At 40.7% G+C, this 16,716-nt stretch overlaps 2 protein-coding genes across 4 annotated transcripts in view; both read right to left on the reverse strand.

Annotated features, from left to right (window-relative positions):
• rhot2 (ras homolog family member T2) overlaps positions 1-5,979 on the reverse strand; it is a 13,408-nt gene extending 7,429 nt beyond the window's left edge. The window contains exons 1-10 of the mRNA XM_016663275.1: positions 5,763-5,979; positions 4,407-4,465; positions 3,555-3,636; positions 3,415-3,458; positions 2,621-2,674; positions 2,491-2,543; positions 1,696-1,804; positions 1,521-1,622; positions 1,354-1,452; positions 7-225 (exon numbers count right to left, since the gene is read on the reverse strand). Coding sequence (XP_016518761.1) covers positions 7-225; positions 1,354-1,452; positions 1,521-1,622; positions 1,696-1,804; positions 2,491-2,543; positions 2,621-2,674; positions 3,415-3,458; positions 3,555-3,636; positions 4,407-4,465; positions 5,763-5,799 — 858 coding nt within the window. The 5' untranslated portion in view covers positions 5,800-5,979. The remainder of the gene's footprint in view (positions 1-6; positions 226-1,353; positions 1,453-1,520; positions 1,623-1,695; positions 1,805-2,490; positions 2,544-2,620; positions 2,675-3,414; positions 3,459-3,554; positions 3,637-4,406; positions 4,466-5,762) is intronic.
• A 648-nt stretch (positions 5,980-6,627) lies between these two features.
• wdr90 (WD repeat domain 90) overlaps positions 6,628-16,716 on the reverse strand; it is a 29,154-nt gene continuing 19,065 nt past the window's right edge. For 2 of the 3 annotated variants that reach the window (XM_016663308.1, XM_016663307.1), the window contains exons 28-42: positions 16,465-16,620; positions 16,283-16,365; positions 15,565-15,667; positions 14,798-14,919; positions 13,733-13,880; positions 13,266-13,631; positions 13,063-13,183; positions 12,181-12,364; positions 11,456-11,578; positions 10,125-10,293; positions 9,812-9,942; positions 8,566-8,721; positions 7,997-8,113; positions 7,828-7,912; positions 6,628-6,914 (exon numbers count right to left, since the gene is read on the reverse strand). In XM_016663308.1, the coding sequence (XP_016518794.1) occupies positions 6,757-6,914; positions 7,828-7,912; positions 7,997-8,113; positions 8,566-8,721; positions 9,812-9,942; positions 10,125-10,293; positions 11,456-11,578; positions 12,181-12,364; positions 13,063-13,183; positions 13,266-13,631; positions 13,733-13,880; positions 14,798-14,919; positions 15,565-15,667; positions 16,283-16,365; positions 16,465-16,620 (2,222 nt within the window). In that variant the 3' untranslated portion in view covers positions 6,628-6,756. The remainder of the gene's footprint in view (positions 6,915-7,827; positions 7,913-7,996; positions 8,114-8,565; positions 8,722-9,811; positions 9,943-10,124; positions 10,294-11,455; positions 11,579-12,180; positions 12,365-13,062; positions 13,184-13,265; positions 13,632-13,732; positions 13,881-14,797; positions 14,920-15,564; positions 15,668-16,282; positions 16,366-16,464; positions 16,621-16,716) is intronic. The other variant, XM_007576656.2, reaches the window with a different exon arrangement.

A 16,716-nucleotide genomic window follows, 5' to 3' on the forward strand; every position in this document is an offset into this window, starting at 1 on the left:
CCGATGTTTCCCACCGGCCCCCCGATGTTTCCCACCGGCCGCCCGATGTTTCCCACCGGCCGCCCGATGTTTCCCACCGGCCGCCCGATGTTTCCCACCGGCCCGATGTTTCCTACCGTTCAGGGTCAGGCCGTTGTCTTGGACGCCGTCGCTGGTGTTTTTCCACACCACAGTCTTCACGTCCTCCAGAGCCTGAGGCGCCAGAGGATTCCCAAAACACGATTTCTAAACGAAACATTTTAAATGTTAGCATGAAAACTTGGATTTAAACTACGGCTGGATAATAAATTAACAACATTGTATTGGACACATGATCAGTGTTAACAGATAATACATCAGACAGAATATTCACCGAACCGCACGGCATTCTGGGAGATGGAGGCAGAGGTACCTGTCATGGCTAGCTAAGCTAAGCTAACTCACGCACTCTTTGGTTGCCTAGCAACAACCAGCTGGGTAGCAAACCGTTTCCAGTTCTCCCAAACCTTCAGCGACCTCTGGGGTGTCCAAAGTGTGGCTCGGGGGCCGAATGTGGCCCTTTCACCAATTTGTAATTAAATAACGGCACAAATTTGTCCCCTTGAGACGTTTTGTAATTGTTTTAGGATTAGATTTTCCATCACGAGTTTATGTCGTCTTCAACGGAAAATGTGAAGTGCACAACAGTTTTCTTTCTTTACCCACAAGCATCCAAAGATGTTTCACTGAAAAACTCCATCCATTACATCTGACTAACACAGCAGAGGCTGTAGGAGAAAATTCTTATTTTTGTGTTTTGGAATAAACTAAACTTAAAACAAAAAAAAGAGAAAATAAAAGCCCAAAAAGTTTAATATTTTTCAACATTAAGGCAAACGTAAAACATGTTTTATTTATTGTTGTGCATGTAATAAAAATAAATCACATTTTGAGTCTTTAATTGGAGGAAAAAAGGAAGTGTTGCCCCTGAATACTTTGAACTGAGGGACTTTGACCAAAACGCTCAGAAACCCCTGGGTTGCCTAGCAACGAGCTGCCTGGCGCAGCAGCAGTTTAAGGTTTTAACTGCAGAAAATAAAAAACATTGTAAAATGAAAACTGGATAAAACAGGAACGACAACGCCACGAGTTTGGAAGTATTTCAGATATTGGAAACATAAAACTAATCAATAATTATTGATTTTGACCAATATGAAACTTATACTGTGATAAGTTTTTCAGCCATGTTGTCCAGTCGTAGTTTTGGGTAAAACATATTTACAGACAGTTTTATTTTTTGTTTGTTTTTAGAAAATCTCTTGTTTAGCCTGTTTACTCCATGTAGTGATGAACGTTTCAGTAAGTTAGTGACTGGAGGTGAAGGTGGTTCTGAACCTGGAAGCTGTTGAGCTCAGCGTCGCTCAGGATGCGATCGTTGTCCTGGTCCGAAATGTAGAATATTCTGCTCAGAGCTCGAACACAAGCTGGCTTCAGCTGCAGGAGAAACAAACCGTTAAAGCTTCTGCAACATGAAACATTTATTTCAGACAGCAGAAAAAGACCTGTTTGTCCTCGGGGTCGTAAAGCGGAGCGGTGGGGTGGAGAACGGCCTTCTGGGCGTAGTAGAACAGCTCAGAAATGTTCTTCAGGTTCTTCGCAGAACACTGGGAGACAACCGGAGGCGTCAGAAAGTGAAAGTTAAAGCAGAATATCGGAGCAGGAACTGAGCAGCTTCACCTCAACGCATGTCTCGATCTCAGAGAACTGGTTCATAATGGGAAGAATGGTTTCCATGGAGCTCCCACTGCGCAGGTCGGACTTGTTCCCGACCAGGATGATGGGAACCCTGGCAGACACGATCATGTTATTACAGAAACGGAGAGGATCCGGACCTTGGCGGAAACATTCATACGATGCTCTACATGGAACTCAAAACATCACAGCAGTTAAAGGTATTTTCCTATCCAGGGGCGGAGCTAGACGTTCATACAACGGGGCCCAGAGGGGCCCAACATGGTAAACAGAACCAAACGTTATTAAACTGGAACTAACAATTATTTTAATAATATGTTATTCTATTTTATTCTTCATCAGAGTATCTTGGGAGAGTCTTCAGTCAGAGGCTTCTTCAGATTCGCTGTAATACAGACTGCTACAGGAGATCCTTCCTGCCATCACCGTCTACAGTACTGTGAAGAATCTTAATGAGTTACAACATTTAAACTCTTTCTAAATCTGAATTATTTTATCAATAATTCTGATGATTAATCAGATTAAGAATTGCCTCTCTCTCTCTAAAATCACCCTGCAGCAGAAGAAGAGTCTGAACAGGAAGTACGTTCCTGACACAGAGATCTCACATCCTGTAAAACAGCGGCCATAAATCATGTCCGTCTTCATCTTCACTCTGTTCGAGTGCTAATGTTTCAGCGCTAGCTGTAGCGACCCGTTGATCACCTGGCGTTCCCCTCTAGCTCCGCCCTTTTTCCTAACAACAGTCTCAGTTCAGTGAATTCCCTTTGTGACACGTACTTGTTTCCTTTCTCTGCGTCTCCGTTGACGAGAGGAATCCACTTGGTTTTAATCTGGAAACAAGAAACCATTAAAGTATAAGCAGAATGAAGTGATGCTGGTTGATATAACCTGGATGTCCAGCGGTTACCTTCTCTATCGTGTCCTCGTTGGTGACGTCATACACCACACACACTACGTTGGCCTGTGGAGGTTGGGCAAAACAAGATGGCGGCTTATGAGGTTTAAGATGCTAAAAATGCCCAGGATTCAGGAAGAGACCCGACATGATGCGACACATGGGAAATAAAACCTTTGTTGGTGTTTTTTGGTTATTTTTGCTCCTGACGTGTTTTCACACCAACGTCACTTTAACACCAGAAAACAAGTTTGAACCAACGATTAAAGTTTCTGTTTTCAGTTTTACCTTGTTAAACAAACCTAAAAACTAAAGTAGCTTAAAGTTAATAATAAAGAAAACAATTTTTTTATTTTAACTCCCTGACAGAGAAATGTTTTGATGGCTGAAATGAAAAAAAGTCTGAAGTCAAAATGTCTCTTTTCTAAATATTCAAACAGCCGGATGGATGTTACTACTGGGGGAGGCGACAGAGAAGATGACAGGAAGTGGTTACAGGATGACCTGTTTTAAATACTCAAACTTAAATAAGTAAGATTTTAAATTACGTTTCTTATTTAATGAAAGCACCACTATGGCAAAATCTTGTTTTTTCAACATTAGCAGAATATCAACAGTTTTTTGGTAATAAAAACTCAGCTAATGATTGGATAATTGCATAATTTCCTGTTTGTATTCTAGTGCATAAAAACACATTTTCTGCTGCTGCACTTTGTCTTTGTAAACCTTCGTGTTCCTCTATTGGTCGACTGAAACACGCTGGATGAGTTTTTACAATATTTATCAATGGATGGCGGTGAATTTACCTTGACGATTTCATCTCTGAGAACTTCATCACTTTGTTCCTTTTCTGATGGAAACAACAGAAAACCAAACAAAACTTAAAATGTTGCCATTCAGATGATAATTTTGATTTTAACAGCAGCTGATGCTGCTGGTCCGGTACCGGAGTAATCCACGATGTGAGTGGGAACTTTCTCAGGAGTGACGTCGGCCGGGATGGTGATCTCCTCGGCTCTGGGTGGAACCTTCAAAATAAAAGCAGATAGATGTTTCAGGTCATAATGTTATGCCAGAGTTCTCCGTCCACAGTAGAGTTGGACAACATGGCTGAAAATGTATCATGATATGAGTGTTTCATATCAGTCGATATCGATAATTATTGATTAGTTTTTTGTTTTAAGTATCTGAAATACAGTCAGACCGTTGCTGTGATTTTCCTGTTTTATCCAGTTTTTCCTCCATTTTGTTTTTTAGCAGTTTTGAGGCAAAGTTTGGAAACTTGAATCAATTAATTGTCAACAACTAACATGATTAATCATTAATAACGATTAATTGATTAATCATTTCAGCCTTATAGGAAACTGATTAACTGGCTCATGGGTGAACAAAAGAACAAAACCGTTAGAAAACAGAACTGGGAATAAAAACTGGAAATACAAACATTTTTCACACATTTATTCCATTAAGATTCAACCAAAGAGACATTCAAACCCAAATCAATACGGAAGAAAGTCGAGGCAAAAACCACTGAAAGTTGATTTAATTTTGCTATTTTTCAAGCATGCAGAGTAAAAATATGTTTACAAAATAAACTGAAGTTATTTATATTTAAAAACAACAACTGGGCTACAATTTCTGTTTTTTTATGACTATTTAATAAATAAGTTATTAAAAATCACCAGAAACACATTTTAAAGATGAACTGGAGTTCACTGGGCATAACAGAAAGTCCATTAGGTGCTTTTTGTCAGAAATATGCATTTTAAAGTGAAACTCTGGCAGCAGTGACACTTACCCGCTCTGGAAACTCTTCTCCCACCAGAGACATGATGAGGGACGTCTTCCCCACCTTGGCTGCAGAAACAGTGAAGCATTGCATTAAAAAAAACTTAAATTTCACATTATTGTAGAAATATGAATCAATATGATATAAAATAAACATGGCGGGTCCCTGTGAATATCCTTTTGAAATGTATTTTCAACTGCATTGATGCAGAAAGCAGAATATGTAGCCCAAGAGTTTGTTTTAAAGTGACTTTTCTGAAAGTTTTTTTTCTAAAATAGAAGTCTTGAGTAAATAGATCACTGTATTTTGGAGATAAAAGTAATATATAAAAGCATGCAGGACGATGGGTCCCAAATAACAGAACAAGCAAGACATGATCTGATGTAGTAACCAGCTATTTACTTCAGTAAAATATAATTAAATATTTATGGGAAAAGTTTTGATGCATTGATTTTTTTTTTTTCTACTTAAATAATATTATTGTAAGGTAGTGCTACTCTACAAGCCTGATATAACTTCACTAAATGAAGAAAAAACACATTTTATCCCAAAATGCACCAAATACAAACCAGCAGCTTAAGTTTAAGTGAGACCTCCTGTTCATACACCAGCTTTGTTATCCTGCCCAGACTGCTGCACCATTTGTAGGTCAAATGAATATACAGTAAACATTATATATTTAATGTATAAATATTCCAACATTTATACATTAAGTAAAAGTATTGATTTAACTGCTTGTTATGAAAAAAGTTGATTTGGAAATATGTTTCTTTTGCCCTTATTTTATTCATTTTATATTTTGTTCTTTGAAAAAATCTGAATTAGAAAATAACCTACTTTTGTTAGTCTAATTAGATTATTTTTCACAAATTAAATCACAGGTCAACATAGAATAAAGTGAGACGATGCACGTTCATACTGAGGTAAAAATATAAAAATAGCAAATTTACAACATAGGAAAAGTTACACAGTATAGTTATTAAAATAGTATAAACAAGCCAAAAGCAATGTGGAAATGAGTAGGATAAATTAGAAAATGTTCGAATATTAAACTATGACTAACTTGTGAATAAGATTTGATTTGTTTCATCTCTGTCGTTTTCAGTGATTATAATACAGATGCACAGAAGGTTTGCACAGTTAATTTATCAGTTTAAACTTTGAAGCTAAAACTCATAAAGCTGCCAATTAGGAAATTAATACTTGAAACACAGCAAATTTGCCAAAGCATAATTTTATCGTTAAATGTGGAACCGTTTCAGAAATATTAAATGATGCAGCTTCCGGAACAACCAAAGTTAGTTAGCTGCTACGGCTAATGTTTGCTAGCCGTGTAGCTTGTAGCTGTCAGAGTTGGATACTTACGTTCCCCCAGTAAAAGTATCCTGACGTCTTGTTTCATGTTTCCTCACTCTGGGAAGAAGAGCTAGCCGGGCCGAGCTGCTACGCAGACATTTATCTTTCATTTGAACGTCAAAATTTCAAGATAAACCCAAACGTGCGCCTTTTCACGCCGATATTCACCCAAGGTGAAACCCGTTTACTGTTCCGGTTCACGAAGCGGAGTGCGCAGAACTGCGACCCCTGCTGGACAAAGTGGTTACCACAATCCAATATGGCGCATGAGGGGAACATGTGTAACATGATTTCTGACCTGTTGGAGGAGGGAGACTACCCAAAAATTGAACTAAAACAGTAGCAATACCAGTAAATAAAGCAAAAGGTAGCCAACTACGAAATTATTCAAGTAAGACTAAAAAACATATTTGTAAAAAGAAAAAGAACTACTCAAGTAGAGTATGAACTGCCTGATCATAATGTGACTTTAATTTTACAACAATGCCATCAGACAGTATATATATATATATATATATGTTATAAATAACATGCAAATTGTTTTTTTAAAAGGAAAAAAATACAAATTAATAAAAAAATAGTTTTAAAGCACCTTTAGGTCGATGGTTGCAACGGGATAAAATGTAAAAAATCTGAATATATTTGCAAGACTGCGTCTGTAAAACGGCTGACATGCTGCAGTTACAGTCAGTTTGGGCTCATAATAATGGCTAGCTCCCAGTTTCTAAAGCATTTAACAGATGATTGTGCTTCAGCAGGAACATTCACTCAAAGAATATTTGCTTTAATGTCATGAATTGCTACTGGACTCTGAAAACCTTGATTCCAACCCAAAGACCCGAACACTGAAACTGAGAAGCCACACAGCAGAATCTCTCCCATAAAAAAGTTTTATTTTTAAACTATACACATAAAAATCTAATTTAGATTCATAAAAAGTCTGTGGAACAATAAAAACCGGAACAATAAACGGATAAATAAATCTACAGAAACAGAGGTTGGGTCAGAGGCCCGGCACTTCCCAGAGCAGAACCTCGTCGTACGCGACGGAGAAGAGAAGCGACCCGGACGGCGAGAAGCGGCACGTCTGCAGAGCGTCGCTGTGCTGCAGGAAGTCCTGGAACCGTCCGCTGGTCGCCTTGATCAGCTTCAGGACCCGCTCTGAGGGAGGACAGGCGCCACATGAGGATCTGGTTCACACTGACAGGATCTGGTTCACACTGACAGGACCTGGTTCACACTGACAGGACCTGGTTCACACTGACAGGACCTGGTTCACACTGACAGGACCTGGTTCACATCTGGTTCATATTGAACAGATCTGGTTCACACTGAATGACGTTTTGTGCAAGTCCAAGAAAAACTGTCTAATCATTTTCTGGTTTTAATCAGTCATGATACTTCTGGCCTTAGGGATTAAACAATTAATCGTTTTCCTTTTTCTCGCTCTCTGTCGGCTTTTCGCTACACACTCGTTGCCATAACAACTGACGCCACATTGTTTCAGGATTCAACATCAAAAACACCAAAATGTTTCGCACAAAGAACAGAACATTCAGTCCGTTAGTTTCATGTTTTCATGCTTGATGTTTATTTTACTGTTATTAATAAGTGATCGTCTGAACGCAGCGGTGATTGATCGGCTCATTTAAACACCTGGTCTGCTGACTATCGGTCAGAGTTGGTGTTTAGTCGCCTTTTTTATATTTTTTAACTGAACCGAAACAAATTCCACAGCACATCTACATGTTACGGTTGTCATAGTCAAGCTAGCATAACTGACCTTCCCTCTCCCTCGTAATTTTTTTCTTAATTAAAACATTTTCCTGACCTTGTTATTTAGTTCTCATAGTGTTAACAGTATCAAAGCACCACAACCCTTTTTCTTTTATGTATTATGCATAAGATTTAACGCGTTATATTGACATTTTAACAGCTAAAACCAATGCTAGTCGTCGTTAGCCAGCAGCTTTTTGCCCTCCAGCAGGGAGAGGCATGACGTCTTACTGCAGCTAGTCTATAGTTATTATAACAGTCCCAAACATGAGTTGCCATCTTTGTTACCAGTCCTCACCTTTGGCCCCCACAGCCAGCAGGTGACCCCTGGGAGACAGGCTAATGCACGTGGCCCAGTGGGTCAGCGAAATCTTCTTAATGATCTGAGGAAAACAAACGGTTTAACGATTATTCCTCCCAGTCTGGACAGAGGAAAACAACAGGAGACAGGAAGTGAAGTGTGATACTTGTTTTTTGGTCAGGCTGTAGAAGGACAGCTCTTTCTCCAGGCCGAAGCCGGTGTAGAGCAGCAGGCTGGGGTCTGCGGGGTAGAAAGCAGCCAGGCTGGGCGGCAAACTGTCCTCCTGACACGTTGAGACAGATTGGGATCATTTATACTAGAGAAATAAAATAACAACCTGATCATGTGAAACTACCTCCTGCCACTGCTGACTCCAAACAGATAAACACTAAGAATGAAAACCAAACGCTGATTTAAAACTAATACTTTTAAAAATATGGGAAGGTCTAAGGAGTAATAATCCTTTCCAAGGAACAGCTTGTCAGATAGTAACCAGAGATTAGTGGTGGGTATTTATCGTATCATCTATGGTTATAAATGTTTATCGTTATACATTTTAATTAATGGTTAAACACAATTAAACTGTCCGAATTGTTGGGATTGTTATTTTTTACCATTTTTAATCACTGCTTGTTCAATAAGGTGCATCAATAATGTGAAAATGTGACTAAAATCAGTTACTTTGTGCATTTTGTGTTTCCTTGGGAATCAGTAAAAGATAAAGAAAAATAAAACCAGGAGCCGAACCTCAGAGCTGGGCGGAGCGGGAAACGACAGCCAGTCCAGCAGGTCACACTTCTCCTTGGACCAGTTGGCGGCCCAAACGCTGACCCGTCTGTCGGCGCCGGACACCAGAAACATCTCATTTCCTTCCAGTCCAAACCGCTTACACTGAGGACGGAGAGAAAAAGAGCCACAAGATTTTAGCTATAGTCCAAAACTTCATGATGAAAACAGGATAAAATAAACTGTTTTTAAAGTTTAACTCTGCTTGTTAAATCATTTTTAACTTTAAAATGTCTAAAAAGATGCCAGATATTTACATAGAATTTGAATATTAGATACAGGGCTGGACAATACATCAATATATTTTGTGATTGACTCACAGGAATACTAATAGATCGGATATACTTAGTATTTATCTGAATATTTAACATATTTAACATTCAATATAACAGTGCAGGTTATTTGCTTCAACTCACTCTCTCGCTCTTTGGTTGCCTAGCAACAACATGCCACTAAGCAGCAGTTTCAAGTTCCCCCAAACTTTGGTTGCCTAGCAACGACTTCTTGGGTCAGTTGCACAGCAGAAGTTTAAAGTTTCAAAACCATAAAAAAAAATGACGAGGAGAGAAAACTGAATAAAACAGGAAATACAGTTTGGTAGTTTTCAGATATTTAAAAACAACAAACTACTCAGAAATTACTGATACTGACTGAAACAAAACGCTTCTTCCAGCCCAATCAGTTACAAACAGTTTAAATACCGAACTGTTGGTGTTGGATTTAACTTTGGTATACTTTAGATTTATTGCATTTTATTTAAGAAATAAAATAGAATATATATCTTTAATCTGGTTACCTGATTAAACGTGAGAATAACTGAAACAAATGTTAAACTAAAGGTCAGCTGCGGCCCTGATCCTGATGGATCCTGATCCTGAACCTGATCCTGATGGATCCTGATCCTGATGGATCCTGATCCTGATGGATCCTGATCCTGATGGATCCTGATCCTGAAGGATCCTGATCCTGAAGGATCCTGAACCTGATGGATCCTGAACCTGATGGATCCTGAACCTGATGGATCCTGATCCTGAAGGATCCTGATCCTGATGGAACCTGATCCTGAAGGATCCTGATCCTGATGGATCCTGATCCTGAAGGATCCTGATCCTGAAGGATCCTGATCCTGAAGGATCCTGATCCTGATGGTGTTTTAATCCATCCATCATGGAGTGAGTCTGGTTTCGGTTCACACCTGTTCGCTGACGCTCTGGATCGAGTTGATCGCTGCTCCTTTATGATCCCTGATGACTCGAATCGTTGCTCCACTGATTGGGCTGCTGACGGCGACCAGACCCTTACTTCCTGCTGAGAGGATCACATGACCTGAAGGAGAGACAGAACCGTCACAAAGGAATCCGTTCGTTCCCGGAAGCAAGAACGATTCAATACGACCAAAAATGAATCGGTGTCCAGGGTGTCAGAAGACCCTGGGCCACGGTTTGGACTTCGCTGCGTCGAGGTCGGTGTTGGTCGTGGTTGGTGTGCGTGACGCAGCGTTTTCTCACCGCTGGCGGAGTAAGTGATGGCGGTGATGGCGTCCTGATGAGGACGCAGCTTCATCTCCATCTCAGTGGAGGCCAGCTGGAAGATCCGGAGCGTCCCGTCGCCGTAGCCGGCAGCGATCCGCAATCCGTCGCTGCTGGACGACGGACTCCAGCACAGACAGCTGCAAGCCTGAGCAGCACAAGGGGCAAAGGTCAAGGTTCACTCAGGGCTAGACGATACGCCTGAAAGACTTACAACCATAAAAGTGTTTCATATCAGTCGATATCGATAATTACTGATTAGGTTTTTGTTTTAAATATCTGAAATACCGCTGGTGTTTATCCACAGGTTTCTCTTCACGTTGTTTTTTATTTCTTAGCAGTTAATAGGCAAAAGGGGGAAACTTGAAACCGCCCCAGTTACTCAGCAGCTTGAAACTGCTTCTTACCCAGCAGGTTGTTGCTAGGCAACCAAAGTTTGGGGTAACTTGAAACTGCTTCTTACCCAGCAGGTTGTTGCTAGGCAACCAAAGTTTGGGGGAACTTGAAACTGCTTCTTACCCAGCAGGTTGTTGCTAGGCAACCAGAGAGCGACCTACTGAGTAGATGTTTTATCTATTGATACTGATCATGAGTTTATCACGATATTATTATTGATTATTGTCCAGGCATCGTTTCACATCAGCGTGTTTTAATTCTTCCTGCAGGTGAATCTCTGACAGTTAAGTTACAAAAATACATTATTAAGCAATCAGGCTGATAAATAAAGTGGGGTATCGTGAACCAACTAATAAACTTTTTATACCTAAACATTTGGTTTGACTTTATTGAACGTAATGTAATAAAATTAATAAACAAAGTTTATATAGAAACAAAATAAATATAAAACAAAAGCAAACAAACAGAAGAGGAACATTAGTAAAGTATATTTACAAAATGTCAAGACATTTTATATATAAAAATACTGGAAATAATGTTGAACAAAAGTTTTCCTTCTGGAATTCAGAAATTATTTAAGTTAAGAGAGTAAATATAATTTGCTAAGAGGAAAGAAAATTAAAATCTGGATGCGTTTCAGTTATCGGCGTGAAATGATCGAACGATTATTTTGTGTTTTATTTGGTGAGCTTTAAAATGTAGTTCATGTTTATACATGAATATTTAAATATAAATGTGTGTATATGTATTTGTGTATGTATTTGGTCTGCAGGTAACTTTCCTTACTGCAGGCTGCTCTATGAGCCTGTTTGGGTAAATGACTGGTTTGTAAAGTGGTATTTTGTTTGGTTTTATTTTGTGTAAAGTTAATTTAATGAGCTGACAGCAGCTGCAGAGCCGCTGATGTTCCCCACCTGGTTGATGACCTGGAACTGGACCACCAGCTCGAAGCTGCCAGTCGACCAAACCCTCACGCTGCCATCCTGGCTGCAGGTGGCGAAGCGGCTCTCATCACGGCTGAAGACAACGTCGTTGACCTGAATGGCAGAGCAGAGCATCAACAGAGAGAGGGGTTCGCTCCTGTCGGGGTTGGCAGCACGAATCCTCAACCACAACTTCTGACTTTTTGCTCGTTTTAGTTTTTCCATTTGAGTTTCTCCTGCTTATGAAAACAATCCAAGTGCTTAAAAGAAGCAGCCATATTTTGGCGAAAAGTTAAAGTTAACCCAGCCGAGCCCAGCCCCGTTACCTAGCAACACAAGCTGAACTCCAGCATGATTGGTCAGCTGGTTTTCCAGATGTATGCGCTGTACAATGGCTGCTGGAAAAGACAAAGTGTTTTGTTGTTGACCTACCATCCAGAAATCACTTGCTGCATTCTTGTTGGTTGTGCAGGAGACTCTACTAATACTTTTCAAAGATGTGTGACTGTCTAATCTGTTGGCAGCCATTTTCATGGCTGAGTGTAAACATTGAGTTGGGGGGGCGTGGCCAACAGCAGTTCATTCTGAGTGAAAATCTCATTATGTAAGAATTATTTTGTGCAAAACGTGATGAAGATGTTTTGTTTAGGCCACAGACCCAACCTGTTTAAGGAAGCAGGTTAGGGTTGCCTTTATGAGTTTTCCAGTAAGGTTACCTTTGCCCTGTGTCCGCTGACCAGCCGGATGATGCTGCTGTCTGACCAGTTGATGTACCAGAGTGTTCCCGCCGTGGTGCCAACGATGCCCATGTCCATGAAGTTATCGAAGGCCGCGCTGACCAGCTTCCCGTCCAGGACGACCTCCTGCTCCACCACGACCTTCAACCCACTCAGGGTCATACTGACAAAAAAAATCTGAGGTCATGAATCCGTTTTTCACAGCTTCAAATAACACATTAATAAGCAGTGATGTAGTGAACAGGCGAAAGTTTGGAGGAAAAACACTGAACAAAGTGTCAAGCATGGTGGGGGCAGCATCATGCTGTGGGGCTGCTTCCTCTTAATACTGATGAAAACGTTCCAGTTCCACTGGCAGATTACTTCACTTAAAACATGGAAAAATGTCTTGATATTAGTGAAATAACCTGCCAACAGAACAATAACTGGGTTGCTAGGCAACGGGCTGGGCTTGGCTGGGGTTGCTAGGCAACAGGCTGGGCTTGGCTGGGGTTGTTAGGCAACGGCGCCAATGGAACTAGAACTTTTTATCAATATTAAGGAATTATTTATTTTGTTCTGTAAAGTTTCTTTTAAGTTAGTTTTGTCTTATTTCAAGTGAACTAAGATATTTGCAGTAGAAACTGAAGAAACTAAAATCTGGTATTTTATTTTGTTTAGTTTTTGTTTTTCTGCCTGAAGCCATCAGGAGCGCTTCGAGTTACTTCTGTAAGGAAATTCTTCTGTAATGATAGAAAAATGGAGCAGATCTAAGATACTAGATGTTAAGAGGATCATTTGGATAGAAAATGTACTGAAACGCTGGAGCAGTTCCAGGTCAGATTAAATGCTGGACAGATGACAGGAAAAGCGTCTCGTTACTCTTTTACGCTGCAGGTCGTCTCAGCAGACTTCATCCCCTGAACCGCTTCAATCTGCCATAACTGCAGGCGGCCGGTGGCGCCGCCCGTCAGCAGGCGATTCTCTCGACAAAGCAGAACTCCTGCAAAACAGTTACATCTATTGTTCAACTCAACAGGGACAAAACGAAATGAAGACCCCGGTACTGCAGAACCATCTAGTACCAATCTCTCCCTCATCTGCTCTCCAGACCATGAAGCAGCACTGCTTGTTTACGTCCCACGCACAGACATGTCCGCCGGAGGTGCTGGTTAGCAGGAAGGAGTCCATGTGGTAGCAGAGAGCAGTCAGCTCCACGTCGCCCACCTCTGGCGGCGGCGCCACACTGCACCTTGACACCTTGACGTCGGCGTTTGAGGAGCGTGTGTGGATGAGGCAGAAGTGGATCCCTTCGCTGCCCACGCAGGCCAACTGCCTGGCTGCTGTGGGGCTGAAGGTCGCGTCATGGATCGGCGCAGACATGCTGACACTGCAGAGCAACTGGACCGACTCCGAACTCCACAGCGCCAGAACCGGATCCCAGAAATCTCCTGTACGGCAAAACAATCAGTAACTATTTAGAATATCAGGAGAAAACGCATAATTACAGCTAAACTTTGTGATCAGACACAATCTGATGAGTTTGACAAACCAACAGAGAGGAAGAAGAGGTCGTCTCTGGAGAAGGCCAGGCTCTGCACCGCCCCCTGGTGGTGGGAGGCGGTTCCACGGCAGGCTGCGGTCTGAACGTCCCAGATGGAAATGAGGCTCCTGCTGCTGCCAGCGGCCGACGCCAACGTCTGCACAAAACAAGATGGAGGACAGCTCAGACACAACGCCAAATGTTCTGGAGTTTATCACAATATGCAGCAAATATCAAAACAAATAAGTCATTTACGCTCAATTAAATGATATATTTACACAGTTTGGACAGATTTTAACATTAACTGTTTCTAATCCATTATTTCATGGTTTTCTTGCTTGTGTTCTGCATCAATGTTGCTGTGAAAAGCATCAAATATCAGTGAAATTCAGGCTCTGCATGTTGGATGTTTGTTGTTTAAAGCAGGAATTAGATTAAATGTATCCGGTTTAAATACTGTTGAAAAGGAAAAAAATAACTTGTTTCTCTGAAACTTTCTGAATAGATTCCTGACTATCCAGGGTCTAAATTTTAAATAAATCCTAAGATATTAACATTAAACATCCAACCACCAATAAACTGATTAATCCATTTAAAAATTTTACAGTTTTCATTTAAGTATTTTTAAGAATATATAAAAAGAAATTAATATCTCTAAATAAGAAAATAAACATTCCTTTAGTGAATGCTTTATAATTTGTTATAATAATGATGTATGTCTTTTTTAATATCGATAATCTGATGTTAATAAATTAATCAGACTAAATAATTGGCACATATTTCAGATTTTCCATTTAATCACTTTAGTTTCTTTCATACAATATCAGCAACACATAAAAATACAAAGAAAACAATTTAACTTTGTTTTAAAATAATAAAATAAGCATTTTATATCATTACTGCTCTAAATTATGTTGTTTTTCGGAAATTGGCCTTTTAAGAGTCTGAATACTTCAGTTAACGATTAATCGGTGTCAAAATTAGTTGACGATTATTTCAATGATTGATTAATCGTTTCAGCCCTCAGCATTTTGAAACCTGAACATTGAGCATCTGGATAAAACCCAGAAGCACCTGAGCGTCATTAGAGATGGCCAGGCAGGAGATTTCCTCGCTGTGGCCCTGCAGGTGACTCTGGGTTCCCGTGTGGAGATGCTCCAGCACCACCACGGCGCCACAAGAGTACGCAAACAAACCTGCAGCACAGAATCACAGACATTTTCATCTTAAAGGGGCGGTACCGTGTGTTTACTAGGTAACATTTTATAGCACAATCAAGAGTTTATGTTACCTTCAGTTGTTATGAAATCACTACATATAACAAATGTGACTTAAAAGAAATGTTACTTCCTGATTTAACACCTTAAAATTGGGCGTCTGTCTCTTTAAGAACTCTGGCTCTTCCTGAAGCTCCGCCTCCAGGAAGTCGTCCCAACATGGCTCCTCTATTAACCCTTTAAGGTTTTTACCAGCGTTTCTCTGAGCAGCAGCTCCTTAAGGAGCTCAGCAGCTTGTTGCTAATTGCTGCTGGCTAGTCTGAAGGAGCTGAGAGGGGGAGGAGCTGCAGCTGGAAGGCGGGGCTAGGTCCACCCAGGCGTTTTAACAGCTGAATGGTTGCCATGGAAATTAAAGGATTTCTCAAACATGCATGAAGGAAACAAAGCAACAATGCAGGTTTTGATGAAGGAAAAATATTAAAACATGATGGAAAGTAAAAAAAAAAAAAAGGGTCACATTTAGAGACTACCGTCCCTTTAAGTTAAATGAACAATGTAGCCATAATCAGAGTTCATGGTTTCATGAATTAGAGTTTGTCAGATGAAGGTAAATCCCAATCTGACCTTGATCGGGGCTCCAGCCCATGTTGCCTCGGCCGTTGCCGTTGTAGCCAATCACTGCTTTCAGCTTTAGGCCTTCATCTTGAGGTCGAGAAGCTGAAACCGACTGAATTAGCAAAATAAGTTAAATCTGTTATTTTCTAAAGCATTTAACTTTCATTAAAAATATTTTCTTTTCACGTTTGTTGAAACTGTCACCATGTCGTTACAGTTTGGCTTGAGACAGACAATTTGAAAAAGATCAGGCTCCTTCTCCCAGTGCTAACAAGAAACAACCAATCAGAGCCAGGAGGCGGGTCTTAGCGCTGTCAATCACCCCTCAGAGCAGCTTCTCAGTCCCCCTTGCTCTCTGCTAGCATAACATGTCATAAATGCTAAGGCTAGTTAGCATAGCCACCAGTAACGGCGGGTAAACAGGTTTCCTGTAACTGTAAGTTGTTTCTCCACCACTAGCACATTTGGCAGCACTTTCCTGAGGTTGATTGACGACGCTAAGCCCCTCCTCTTGGCTCTGATAAGCTGTTTTTGGTCGACGTGTTTCGACCAAAAACAGCTCAGCTGTAGCAGCTCAGGGAGACGGGGAGGAGATCGATCTTTTCACAGATTATCTGTCTCGTATTAAACTGTAACATGGTGACAGTTTCAACAAATATGTAAAAAACTTTTCTGTTTTTTTTTAATAAAAGTTAGAAACTGCAGCTGATCCTGAATCAATAACTACCTGATCCAGAGACGAGGTCTTCAAACGGGGAATGAAGTGCTTATAGCAGTTTGGACGGTCCGGTTTGTTCTGACTCAACTCCACTGAAAACAAACATTTACAACAAAAAGTTTAAATTTAACATAATTAAATACACATGAGGTCAGTTCCCTGGTCCAGATAAAAGGAACTGGAGGACTTACTGGTTTCCAGTTGGTCTGTTTCCTCGGGAGAAGTGCTGTCCAAGTCAGTGACTTTGAGAAAGGAGACGACAGGTCTGTGGTCGGGGCTCTGACTGGGACCAGTGGGTTGGACTGGTTTTGCTGGGTCGTCGTCACAAACCGACAGGTGAACCAAACCTGAGATAACCAGGAGAAGGACTAATGTTTACGACCAATACGTAAGGATTAGCACAGCTCTAGCATTAGCTCCTGCTAAATACCATGTTGGCATAG

Source organism: Poecilia formosa, unplaced genomic scaffold, assembly GCF_000485575.1.
Source record: "Poecilia formosa unplaced genomic scaffold, Poecilia_formosa-5.1.2 Scaffold412, whole genome shotgun sequence".
In the NCBI taxonomy this organism is placed as follows: domain Eukaryota; kingdom Metazoa; phylum Chordata; class Actinopteri; order Cyprinodontiformes; family Poeciliidae; genus Poecilia; species Poecilia formosa.